Here is a 13,782-nt window from a genome sequence, read left to right on the forward strand (position 1 = left end):
GGGCAGCAAGAGTTCGCCCGGAGTTTGTACAAACAGGCTGTATGAACTGAGAGCATCAGATATTTTCTCACATGTTGGCCTAGTCTGTGAGGTGTGGGGAAATGTCAGGAAAATCAATAGATAAGGACCACATCAGACTGAGCTTGTCTGGCCTAGCAACAGAGCATCCCCATGGTGATGTCAATTACCTCTGCTTTACAACAAAAACACCAGGAAGAGCAAAACAGTCTCTGCAATGCTGTTAAACTTTTAATACAGTCTCCTGGTTACATTGAGGAATTTGTAAAGAAAAAAAAAAGAAAGAAAAAAAAAGCCCAACTTTTTCTTGTTTTCCATCCAGACAGGTAAGTAACACAGTGGGTGCGAAAATCTTATTGATAGCTCTTTTTTATGCAGCTCGCTCTGATTTCTATTCTCCTCATGGACCCCACATTAGTCAGGGAGAGGTATAATGTAACGAGCAGTAAGGTGCGCATAATTGCATATTAGCAGCAACACACTTGGCTGCACGGGAGGTGACTATGCTAACGAACAGAGAGGCGTTATTAATCACCAATTAATAAAAGCAGGCAGATATCACGCTCAGCATAAGGCATGCATGGTTTCCTTTGTTTCCAATGGCTGGTCCAAACCTGTTCTCTTATTTATTTCATAAGATTGATCCTGTTCCTCTGCTGTGTTGTTTATTGAGTTCTGACTCTGATTTAGCCCCCTAGGAGTCAAATGAGGAGTGTTTGGTCATGTTTGTTAACAGATTACATGTGTATGTGCTCTATGAATGAGCTCTAGAAACGGAGGGAACACCATCAGACGCACCTAATCAAAGAGGATTATAGGAAAAGAAACAAAGAATGAAAATACCACATTCTGCTTATGTATCAAGAGGGAAAAAAAGCACTTAATGGGGTAGTAAATGTGTTTCCACCAGGGCAGAGACAGTGATGGAGACCATATAATCAACATACACTGGCCAAGCTGCTCTAGGGGCCCAAGACAAGAGGATATGTGTCAAGGATAATTTGCGGCCCTTAGCAAGAAACAAAACAAGGCTTTCAGCTTCAAATACTGTTACAGTGTGCCTCCTGTCGGTTCTTCCAATAACAGCCAACACAGTGTGTTTTGCCAGGATGGAGCTCAGTTAATATGAAAATGCAAACGCTAGATACTGAGACAGAGGAATATTGAGAGAGAGTGGACAGGGGGAATGAGAACGAGAGAACAGAGCGGAGGAGGAGAAACTAGAGGAGAGCTAAAGGCCTCTCACTCGCTCTCCTCTCCAGCTCTGTAACGGCCCACAGTGCCTGCTTCACACAGAGCGGCCAGCTGTACAGCAAATGTGCCTTTCCCTCTCCGCCCCCGAACCTTTCCACCCCTCCAGTGCCCCCCTTTGCCTGGGCCGACCAGGCCACTGGCTCCACTCTGAGAGAGAAGCCTCCTCCCTGACTTGGCTTCAAGCTCTGTGCTGTCACCAACCCAAAAAATCTGTAGAGGTGACCCCAAAAAACACTTTTTTGGGGGGGGGGGGATGTGGTTTGGTTTGTTTGTTTACAGTTGTCCTTCTCAGTACTGCCACCTTGGCAGTAGCTACTTGGAAAGGACAGAAGTGAGATGAGAATGAGATTGAAAGCAGATATCACAAAAAAAGCTAAACCCTCTTTCACCTTCAGAACCCTTTAAGACAGAGCCCATGCTTCAAAACATGTCAGGGCTCTGAAAATCCACACAGGGACATTTGAAACAGTGCGATAAATGGGCCAAACGTGCCCCCCATGAGGCTCCAAATGTCATAGTTTACACTGGGGTCAAAGTGAAGCAATGGGGTGGCATGATGGCATGCTGATAAAACCAAACAGGCTTTTGTGTCAGTGAAGGACCTTCAAAGGTCCTCTTAAAAAAAAAAGAAAAGAAAAAAAATGAACGGGGACTACTATTTACATTTTTTTTTTTGCAATGCAGTTATTACATCTCAAAATGAGAAATTTTTATTCACGAAGAGGCCTTTCTTCTAATCTCAAAGAAAAACAGAAATTTAAAGAATTGATAGTGACTGCGACAGCTGAAAGCTGTATAAATCTGTGTGTCTCTGGAGAAAAATCGGACACCCTCAATTCTGTAAGTGTGCCATGCCAAAAAAACTCTAAACTAAAGAGTGGCCAGCTGTCTTCTGGCCTGCTATTAAATTGCTCCTTGGATGGTGGCGATATCATTTTTTTCTCCATAGGAGTATCACACCAGGTCCCCAAACAGAGCGACCAGCTGTACAGCAAATGTGTACTGATCCATCTGGGCCCTAGCAGGCTGCAGCCTCCATCTTAAGACACGTGGGGCCGTTCACAGGCTTGGCTGGGGCTGGTCCGCAACACACCCTTCTGCACCCACGGCTACCTCCGTCCCTTTCATTTACCTCCATTATCATAGTAAATGTTGAGTAGCTGAGCACCAGAGCTGCCCTTTATGTCTGAACCAGGAGCGTCATCATCTGAGTGTAATATCCATGCATCAAAATGTGCTGGCAGTCGGACAGAAGAGGCAGCCGCGACCACTTCGGCCTGATGGGAGGAGGTAAGGGGTGGAGGCTCATTGCGCCGGGTTTGAGGGAGACTATTGTATTACAAAGGCAGCTAATGTGGACTCGTCTGGGTGAGATGGGCTCAGGTTTTGTTGTTCCATACACTTAGCACTATGGTTATGTCACGGCACATCACTATATATAGAGTTATCAGTGTGAACTGACACCATGGAGCGGGGCATGGATGAAAACAACACCCCTATGAATCCAGCGTCTGCTCCATTACCTACGCTAATAACGCTGACAGCTGAGCGGAGATGACCCCAGCCCCCTGTTTCCCCTCTCCTGTGCAGATGGTCATTAAAAGGAGAAAGTGTCCCTTTTTTTTCTGTCGAAAAGATATTTAGAGCTTTTCCAAATGTGCATTTTTTGGGGGGTTGTTTTTGGCCCAAATTGGCTCTTCAGTGATTAAAGTGTGGGTTGAATTTAACCATGCTCCAAATTAAACAGAGCAATTTTTCAGAGGGTACGTAAAAGAACAAGATCAGCGCTTGAAACACGGCTCACATGTCGTACCTCACGCCTTGTCCATTAAACACATTTCCTTAACTTTACTTCATTCTGCTCTGTTTTCCTCTTGTTTGTTTGACAACTTCACATTACAATGAGTTTTGTTTTCTCCTTATTTTAGAGATCACAAAGCAAACGTATCTAACAGAAACCCTTTTGAGAAGTCAGATGAAACCCGTGATCATGTTGAATACAAAGCGATGGCATATCAGAGAAGTAAGACATCAGACAATAACCCAATCACCTATCCTCCTGTTATCTTAAGCTGTCTGAATTCCACTATTACGGGGAAACTGTGTGCTTGTGCGGCTGAAAAACATAAAATAACCAGTAGGGGGGTTTGTTTTCTACCCTCCCAGTGTGCTCCGTGCCTGCCTTTGCGAGAGAAAGGACTAATGCTGGCATGGTACTGTATTAGGCACCCCCAGTAGACTAGTGGGTGAGCAGATCGCAAAGATGAATACAAAATACACACCTACACACTCTCAGCTCATCTCTCTCTTTTGCAAATACACCGCAGCATCAAAATCACAAATCACATGCTTCTGATTGTTTATGCACAAACAGTGGGTCCCTGATAGAATTGCCTACCGGTCCTGATAGAATTGCCCACCGTGTTTAAATTCACCTGCGCCTAGAAGCGTGTCCCAAACAGAGAGGCGGTTTGGTTCCAGATCAATGAGTCTCTCTCCCACTGAAGACAACAGATAATGCAGTGTAATGAAAGAGCCGCCAAACGAGCTGAATAAATGAATGAATAAAGGAACGTGAGACCGGAATTCAGACGCCTACTTACTGCAGGCAAGAAAACCTGTTTTCCAATTGTCTGTTCCCTATAAATTATTCTGCCTGCATACAAATGACAACCAAAAGTAGAGACATTTTGAAAATGTGGAGCTTAGTCGTACACCAGCACTCTTAGCTGAGAAATCTTGCGAAATGAAATGCAAAATTTGGAATATTTCTTTTGATATTAAACACCGAAATGGCAAATATCCATTTTTTCAGTTGATTTGACGTCATAAAAGGAGAGAGCATGAAAGTATAAAATCTAGTATGCAGATCTCAGTCATCTGAAAACAGTACTTGTGTGACAAAGTACAACAGACAAACAAACCAAAAATACATATAGAAGAACTAGAGAAATTTTTACCTTTTTTTTTTTTTCAGAAAATTGATTGATAATCTTTGGGATGATCAGAATGATCAAATCTGTTTGATATTTCAATATTTGAATAATCTGTGTATTTTATTTTCCACTACTTCAAACTACCTTAATTACAGAGTGGTTTGAAGTGGAGAAATTCAGCTTGAAGCATGCACACGGACCATATTATACCATTCACATGCATGGAGAAATGAAGCTTGTGGGTTTATGAAAGCACAACACTGGGGATGCAGTTGATGGTCAAATAAAAAAAATAATTCCACCTATTTGGTGATGTGATCCAGATACTTGTGAGCCTGAATGAGACAGGGTCAAATATTTTATTACATATCACATTTATTTTTAGTATGTGATTCATCTTTAAAAAGGTAGGAAAACACTGAAATTGGGTGAATTTTTCTTAATAATTTGCACACTGCGCGGGTGAGATTTTAACACTTAAATTGCATGCCTAAAAGATATGTTGATTAAATTTACGCTAGATTTTAGAAACACTTGGGAAATTTGGACAAACATATTTGTATATATTACACAAGCACTGTATTTAATGACTCTTGTTTCTGGAGTATAACAGAAACCATAATAAATGAATCAGAAAGTGCTATCTCCTACCCAGCATGTGGTTGGCCACATGAACTTGGATGTCCCATTCACTGTAGAACACCATCTGACATTTGATGCACTGGTATGTCTTCTTCTGTAAATCAGACAACAGGGATTACAGTCAAGTGTGAATAAAAGATATATGGTAGAAATATTTGTGTCATTTGTAAATTGTAAATTCTCTGCATGTTTTCATTTACTTATTTAGTGCGAGGCTACTTAGCAATACCTCTTCAGTTTGCGATGGACTGGCTCTTGGCATGGGAGACACCTGGGGGGTCTTCAGCTGTCCACTGTTGCTGTCCCCAGACTGTTCCCGATGCACTGTCTGGACATGGTTTTGCAACTCTGCCTCAGATTCAAACTTCACATTGCAGCTGGAACATCGTGTCTTGGCTGCAGACGAGGACGACGTGGAAGAGGATGAGGACGATGAAGAAACACCTTTGCCTTTTCCATCTCCAGGGCTGAGACTCTCCCCTTGGACCCATGTGGCTGTAGTTGTTGCTGGAGTGGTGGCTCCCCCCTGCTGCTGCTGTTGCCTCCCTCCATTCACTGTTGGGCTGGAGCTCTTGGAGCCGGCAGCCGCCACACAGGACGCGCAGAGTCCATAAGGCAGTCCGTTGATGTCCAGCTTTACCAGGTCTAGTTTGGACCGGAAATCTTTTAGGCAGGAGGCACACTTGAAAAATTTTGGGGCGTGGTGTTGCTGCTGGTTTTGAGACATGGCATTGGTGCGGCCCATGGGTTGGTTTGCGGACATAGTGCCTGTCTTTTGCATGTGGAAAGTACCATGGATCTTGAGCTCCAATGTGGAGGTGACCGTCTGCATGCAAACAACACAGCGGAAACCTGTAAGGGAGTTCCTCAGGTCAGGGTGCATCTGGCAGTGCTCCAGGAAGTCCTCCTCACTATGCAGTGGCATCTTACAAATGCGGCAGCTCCCCGTGTCCAAACTCTTGCTATGGGTGACCTTGTGCTCTGTCAGGGTGAGCAATGAGGGGAAGCGCTCCCCGCAGATGGGACACATGTAGTGTTTGACAGGCCCAAGGTGGGTCTGCATATGTTCCCTCAGCCCAGCCTCAGAGAAGAAGGTACGGGAGCAAACATTGCACTTGTGGTTACCCTTGATCATCTCAGCCTTTCTTTTTATCATGGCACTCTCACCAGGGCGTATATTGTGATCTCTCAACTGGTGGTTAGTGAGCAGTGACTCCATAGTATAAGATGCCCCACATATGTCGCATCCATACATGGGCTCTGCAGTGTCCACCTCTTCCTCACTTCCATCATGGCTGTTCTGGGACTCCATCACAGATCCACCTACTGCCCCTGAACCATGGCTGTTAGTTAGGAGACCTTGTAGCTCAGCATCTTCTTTAGGCTGGCTTTCCCCACCAACTACAGTAGAACCATTGGCGCCACAGTTCTGTGACTTTCCCTCAAACACACAGTGTTTCTCCCTCAAATGTTTCTCCAAAAGAACAATGGCATGGAAAGCCTTGCTGCAGAAGCGGCAGTTATACTTCTTGCTATGGGTGGTGATGTGGCACTGCAGCTCCACTTCCGTTCCAAAGGACTCCCCGCAAAAAATGCAGCGGTGGGCACGGCCTTGGTTTTCCAGGTGGCTGTGTTTGACGTGAAGCTGCAAGTCAGTCTCATGCCTGAAGTCCCAGTTACAGGAGGTGCAGCGGTACACTTTCTTCTCGTTGCTGTGCTTCACAGCCAGGTGGAGCTGAGTAGACACTTTTGAGTCGAACACCTCTTGGCACAGAGTGCAACGAAAGAACACAAAAGTATGCATGTCGAGTAGGTGCTTCTGCAGGTCATCCACTGAAGTGAACTGCTTGTCACAGCTCTCGCAGATGTAATAAGTCGACGTAATAGTGAAGTGAATTGTCACATGCTTTAGCAGAGATTCCTGGTTGGGAAACTCCTTGTTGCACTGCGGACAGGTAAGCTGAGGCTGCAGACCATCCAGATGCGTTTTGAGGTGAGTCTGGAAAAGGTCTAAGCTTGTATACTTGGCACCACACTGGTTACATATGAACTCACTGGTGGCACGGGAGGCTGAGCTACCTTGTTTCAGCACGGCAGTTTGTTCCACAGATATTGGCGAAGAGGGGCTGAGAGTGCGGAGGGATTTCTTCCCATTGTTGATGTAGTTCAGGGCTAGTGGAATGTTCTTGTGATTCTCCTTGATGTGCTTGTTAAGCTTTAGAACACTGTTGAATATGGGGGAGTTGGTGCAGTATGAACAGGAGTACACTTCGACTATTGGCTCCTTGGGAGTTACAGCCAAGGGGGAGTCAAAGCGTAGGCTCCCCCCATCACAGTGAGTCTGGCGAACATGCTCCTCCAAGGTAGCCTCTGTCAAGAACCCCATGAAGCACTGGGGGCAGAAAAAGGCATTGCTCTCCTTGGCCACTGGACTGGGAAAGCCATGAGAGCAGCGGATGTGTTCCTGGAGGGCATTTAGGTCATTTAACACCTCGGGGCAGAAATTACACTGAAGGAGGGCATCAGGCAAGCTCGCTAACAGGGCAGCGTGATCTTCTGCATTGTGGACCTGCTTAAGATGTTCATTCAGATTTAGTAAAGAGGGCAGAACTTCCAAACAAAACTGGCAAGTGTGAGCCTGCTCTGGCTTGTCCAGATGCATGGTTCGCAGGTGAATTTGAAGCACAGCCAAACTGGAGAACACTTGCTTGTTGCAGTAGATGCAACTGTAAGAGACTTTAGGCTGCTTAGAGGAACGTCCTCCCATGTCTGAAGTGTTCTGTGCAGCCCTCTTTCTCCTTCCCCTGGTCTTGGGCACAGGTGGTGCTGTCTCCACCATTGTGGAGCTGTCAACGGAGAGGTTGGAGTCCGGAGTTGTGCTAGACACAGAGGTGTAGCCTACAGTCAGCAAGGAAGGGCTGTTACTATGGTTACTAGATTCAGGGAGCTGGTGGATGTCCATATGAGCATAGAGGTCCTCAACAGACAGAAAATGCTCTGAGCAGATAGCACAGGTGTGGCCCTTCCTATCTCTGCTGTGGGCTTGGTCAATGTGGGTCAGCAGGGTGCCCTCATCGCTGAAAGGCTCGTGGCAGTAGATGCACTGCAGGGTGGCACCCAGGCCTCCATCCTCTGATGGGGAGCACTCAGGGTGGCATTCTGCGATATGCCTTTGGAGCTCTTCTGGAACATCGAAGCCTTCCTCACACCGGCTGCATTTGCGGGTTTCTTTCAGCTTCCATTCATCAGCCCTAGAGAAACCGGAGCCCGTGCCATCTTTGCCCCTTTCGTGTACTTGCATGTGGCCGTGGAGAGAGCTGGAGGAAAGGAAGCCTCGACGGCACACAGGGCACTTGTGGGGTTTGTTGGAGGCGTGGGTTTTCATGTGGATTTTGAGGTGATCGCTGCGGGAGAAGGCAGAGTCACACTCTCCGCAGTGATACTTCTTATCACCCGTGTGTAGCTTCACGTGTCGATCTCGGCTCCGCTTGTGTTTAAACAGGCGGCTGCAAAAGGTACAGCTGAAAGGCAGCTTATCACCGTGGCTCTGCTCGTGACGCTTGAGGAAACTCAAACGACTGAAAGACTTGTCGCAGAACTGGCATGGGTACGGTAGGCCAGGGCCTCCTTCTTCCTCGCCAAAATCATAGTCCTCACAGTGTCCTGGAGAAGTCTGATCCTTACTAGAGGGAGATGATGCTGGCCAAGAACACGATGGGTCATCCTCAAGATCAGCGCCGTCTGGAGAAGAAGACAGAAAGAAATGTAGAAATGAAGGCATTGAGGGCAGGTCAGAGGGAAAAAGATGGAGGAGGAAAAATGGAGAAAGTGAATGAGTTAGAAAGGTGTTTTGTAAGCTAGTCACTATATTAGCAAGTCATTAGTCTTGAAAAGGTAGGCCACCGTGGCGTTATTTGTCATAGTAATTATAAGGTTGTGGTGTATGATTTTCAAATTCTTTGCAATGTAGACCATTTTTTCTTCAGCTGAAACAATACCTCTCCTTAGGTGTTATCTAAAAAGTTACATTAAATATGCAATTTAAAGTATAATTAGAGAAGAGAATAAGTGGAAATACTTTTACTACAATTAACCTTGTATGTGGCCATGTAATGGCTTAGCCCACTGTGACTCAAAACACAATCTCTCTGACATTTAAAGCCAACACAAGACAATGGGTCTACTCTAGGATGTAAGCCCTGCATGAGGTAAATTAGAACATTTCTATTATTCCTGAAGAATTACTTGAATATTTTTGAATAACAAGAGCCCTTGAAATGACCTTAAGACAAGAGAAAAACAGGCAAAAGCAGTTTTAAGGATGAAGGAGAAGATTAAATATGCAATTTAAACCACAGCTATGCATAGCCTTTGGGAACGCTCTGCTGCAAAACGGATGGTTTTCATGAAACATAGACCCATCAGAACATCCGTCAATAGATATCAGATTATAGAATATGCATTATTACAAAATTTGTCTGTGCAGTCTGCGTTAAGCTGTGAGGCAAGTGATCGTGGATGGATGAACGTGCCATCCATGTTCTGATGCAAGGAGGGGTAGGGGGTAGGTGGCTAGTGGTGGCTTACTGTCTCGGTCAAGGACAAGCAGGTGCAGAGAATGACCAACTTTTTTTTACAATCACTTTAATGTGTTCCTATTCAAATGGCTCCAACATTCCAATCCACTGGTTCACTGTGCGGTTATATGCATGGAAAACAGAGCACCACTTTCCACAGGTTCAAAAGGTTACAGGCCACTTCTTCCCGCTGCTGAAATCTAAGTGATGTGAACTTCCTTACCTAAATAAAACAACATAATCCCAACCTCTTCAGAAAAAAAAAATGTCAAAAGGCCATAACTTGGAATGGGAAAAACAAGAGGAAGCTGCAAAGATTTATGAGAGGGACGGAGGAAAAGCACGAGCTCTTTCCAGGATCCAACCTCTGTACTCTCCTTCAGCTGACAAATCTAAGTCTTTCTCTCTCTCTCCCCCTTTCTGTTGTTTTTGCTGGGAGATCTGCCCTTTGTCAGGATATCATGCCCTCTCTGAGCACTTACCCCCATCAGGGCCTATCTTCAGGAAACAGATGGGGTCGGAGGCCATTCCCTTGCCCCTCCAAACTGCTGAAAGCGGCACATTGAGAGCCCACCTCCACACCGTGGCCCTCCCGGAAACCTCCCACCCCTGGCAAGGCGCCCACTCTGTACACACATCTCACTGAAGGAGCAAACCTTGCCTGATTTACTTGCTTTATCTTTCATACATGTCTCAATGTTTTCTCTCTCTCTCTCTCTCTCTGGTTTGAGGGAGGATGGGTGACTCAGTGCTATGCCCTCCTCCACAGAGGGGGCGGATCTGCCCTATCTCATACTGCCTCTCCGGGTATAGGAGAAGAAGACAGTGCAAGAAGAATGACCCCAGCCAATGCCTTACAGTCAAACGTATTGGCTTTGAGACAATAGTATAAAACAAACAAATAAATGGTTCTGTATACAAGGCTAAATGAAATTCTGCTGTCTTAAATGAGGATGTCTTGATGCCTTGAGACATTACTAAGCTGTCAGGACAATCTCATTCCATTCTCGTTGTTTGTTTGCTCAGTGTATATTATTTATTTAGGGCCTTACGGTGATGACATATATAGAGTAATATCTGATTCATATATATGGAAGTTGCAATGAAGGGTTTTGAATAAGTAGCTATGTTAAAATTTGTGTCTGGATAGCAAATATAACACAGTTAGTAATAATGCATCATTTGATTTCACGTTGGACTGCATAGGGTATAGTCACACTGGCCAACAAATACGTTATAGCCATGCTGTAACCAGTAGACAAAGGTTCTCCTTTTGTGCTTCTTCACCTATTTTTTCTGGTGAGTCGATAGATAAAACTATAGAACTGCAGGAGTTTTACTGTGTACCGCTCACCCCCACCCAACCTCACACCAAACACACGCGCACACAGAGCAAGAGCACACTTGTGTGCATACACTGACAAGAATATACATGTGCACACATAGCATGTACACATAGAATACACAGATACAAGTCCAATGGCCGAAGCAAGTGTGTGAACAACTGCAGATGAAAGAGCAATCTTCCTCAGGAGACCTCAAGAGGAAAAAGAGAGAGAGACTTGTTTTTTTTTCCTTCTTCACCCAGACAAGAAATGCCCAGGCCTCAGCAGCAGCCTGAGTAAATAAAAGAACGGGCCTTACTTCCCTGTCTCTCGGGCCGGGGGCCTGTGCACGCCAGCACTCTCTGTGCCGCTGCCAAAGGGGATGCTGGGGCCTGAAAAACTACACCCTGCAGCTGAAGGGCTGTCTTTGTTGGTCTGCCAAGGCCTTCCTGAGCATCCTCCAGCCAACAGCCTGTCACGTCCTGGGAGGAAGACCTCCATCTTAAGGCCTGTCCCTCTCTGGGAGTTCTGTCCCTACCCCCCTCCCTCCTTTTTTTTAATGTCTCCTATATGGAACAAAACAACCTCATTTGGAGTTCCCCTATAGGGAATGGCACAAAATGTGCCACTGCCACATTTACCAGAAAGATAAACATTAAAGTCGAAGCTAAAGTAACTAAGAACTTCTTAAAAGTCACAAAAATATAACTTGGCCTGTGAAGTTCACTGATCAAAATATGCTAAATTAATAAAGACGTTTTCTGTTCTATACAAATTATGTTTTCTTTTTTTTTTTTCCTGGTACTGCAGAAGTAACCACTGAGAATTCCCAATTCACACGCAGGTCTCAGTTTCCTCTAAGCCAGTCTGAACTGCCTTTTGTGCAGCACTTCCTCTGTGTTCATTTATAGCACCCTTTCCCAAAGTAAATACCCCTGTTCAAATAAGATCCCTAATGCTGGGAACAGGTACGCTTACCATTTTTCTGCACAGCAGAATAGCTTTCCAAGCCCCTGAAGAATCTTTTATTTATGCAATTAATGCATTTGAAAATTAGCATGCATAAATATTTTTTGAGAGCAAGTCATTAATTTTCATGATGACATTGTTTCCCTTTGGACTTTAACACATATGGTGGCAAACTGTGTCTATGTTTTAAAAGCTAAATGATACAAAAATGTTTAAAGAATAATGTCTGTTGATTTCTTTGTAGACAAATACTATTGGGTCTCAGTATAATTTGAGCGTAAGAGTTTAAAAGAAGGCAACAAAGACGGATTTTCACATAAACTGTTCTTCAAATGTATGGCTGTATGCTGTGCTTAGCAGTGGCCCAATAAATAAAATATCCAAGTTATTGATATTAAAATCTAATAAAGCTCCTTTCCGTTAGAGACTGCAAAAAGGGAAACAAAGGTATACATTAAAGTTCAACTGGCAGGAAAAAAAATTTAAAATGGGATTATAAAAATATTTTAATGGCCTTTAAGTATTTGTAACAGGAATGAGTGCACACAAATGTAACTGAGTCTCTTGTTAAATGTAATTGAGATAAAGCATGGGTGCTTGGTTTGACATTTGGTATAATATTTAATGCTTTTGCATGTATATCCTAAAAAACTGCATCTTGCTTTGCAAAAGCATTTTATTGCTTTCATACACATGCACATAGATGTCTCGCTTTTTAAAGATAATTATGAAATGTCTCATACAATATGAAACAACTGAGCAAAAACAGCTACATCTGTATTTAAGCTGATTTTGTGCAGAGCTTTTAAAATACTGAAAATATCCTTGGTTATTTTATTCCAGCTGGCTCAAAATACAAACCATGCCTCAGTTGACCAAACATTTTTTTAGAGGTGTTTTTTTGGGGGGGGAATTTATTTTTTATTTTTTTTGTATCTACACTTTTTTAGTCCACATTATGAAAAGTACAAAAAAAAAAGCAATAAAAAAAGCAATTATCTACCTTTTTTTGTGTTTCAGAAAATGTAATTTTTGCAGTTACACCCTCTTTAAACCTTTCAGGGACCGCATCATTTGGGAACAACTCACTTCTGGTGCCCAGACCTTCGTGTCTGAGGCACTGGAAGCTGTTCATGATGCCTTATCACTGTCTGACAGCAACAGAGTACATCTCCTCTATTTAGGAAGCCAAACTCTTATCCAGGTCCAGGACCTTATCTTATCAGAAAAAATGTTTCCCCCCCCCAATCACTCATCTGCCACTTCTATAACAAGCTAGACTTTGTTCAAAAGCCATTCTAGTGAAGCAAAGCATGGCCAGGCTTTCAGTCGCCAAACCTTATCTTCCTGTGTGTTGTACCAGAGATCTGTACATAGTGGTTGTCATAAGAGATGTGTTTGTGTGAGTGTATTTGTGGCACATTGGGGATTGGGGATTCATTGAATAAACAAAAAGCTGACAACTTGTCTGATGTAACACCGTGACCCCACTTCATATTCAGAGAGGGGATCTTTTTACAGTTACTGGGAAAAGTAGTGAGCCTTTCCCATGAGATGATGCATGTGTCATCTCAACACTTTTCCCTGTTCTGATGTCCAAATAGCAGTGCGTGTCTGAACAACACGTATTCATGTACGCCGCTTTGTGACACAATCACTTAAGATCTAATAGAAGAAGTGGTGTAATATACATATATATATATATTTTTTCTATATTAGCGCTCTTTTTCCTGACAGAGAAGCAGGATGAGGTGGGCAAGGATAGCTTTTTCTTTTCTTTTTTTTTCTTTTTTTTTTTTTTCGGGGGGACTAATTCCAGTCAGATGAACAAATGACTCAGTTGATTCAGGACAGAGAGCTCAGAGGACACAGAGCTATTGGAAGAGGCCCAGTGCTGGGCTTTACTCACAGTAGTCCTGCTACATCCCTGTTTTAAGACATCAAATCCAGTCAAAATGAAGCACTGATAATTCCCAGTAGCTGTCAACAAAAGTACCAGGTGGCTTGATGTGGCTTTTTGCACCATGCAGCTGATTAACACACACAAATAAGCACAAGCAC

The 13,782-nt window shown here is 43.9% G+C and overlaps 1 protein-coding gene across 4 annotated transcripts in view; it reads right to left on the reverse strand.

Moving 5' to 3' along the window:
• Positions 1 to 13,782, reverse strand: part of LOC308412814 (zinc finger protein 521-like) — an 88,117-nt gene that overhangs the window by 39,285 nt on the left and 35,050 nt on the right. For all 4 annotated transcript variants that reach the window (XM_080907409.1, XM_080907410.1, XM_080907408.1 and 1 more), the window contains exons 4-5: positions 5,080 to 8,591; positions 4,860 to 4,944 (exon numbers count right to left, since the gene is read on the reverse strand). In XM_080907409.1, coding sequence (XP_080763535.1) covers positions 4,860 to 4,944; positions 5,080 to 8,235 — 3,241 coding nt within the window. In that variant the 5' untranslated portion in view covers positions 8,236 to 8,591. The remainder of the gene's footprint in view (positions 1 to 4,859; positions 4,945 to 5,079; positions 8,592 to 13,782) is intronic.

Source organism: Rhamphochromis sp. 'chilingali' (genome assembly GCF_963969265.1).
Source record: "Rhamphochromis sp. 'chilingali' genome assembly, chromosome: 16".
Classification (NCBI taxonomy): Eukaryota; Metazoa; Chordata; class Actinopteri; order Cichliformes; family Cichlidae; genus Rhamphochromis; species Rhamphochromis sp. 'chilingali'.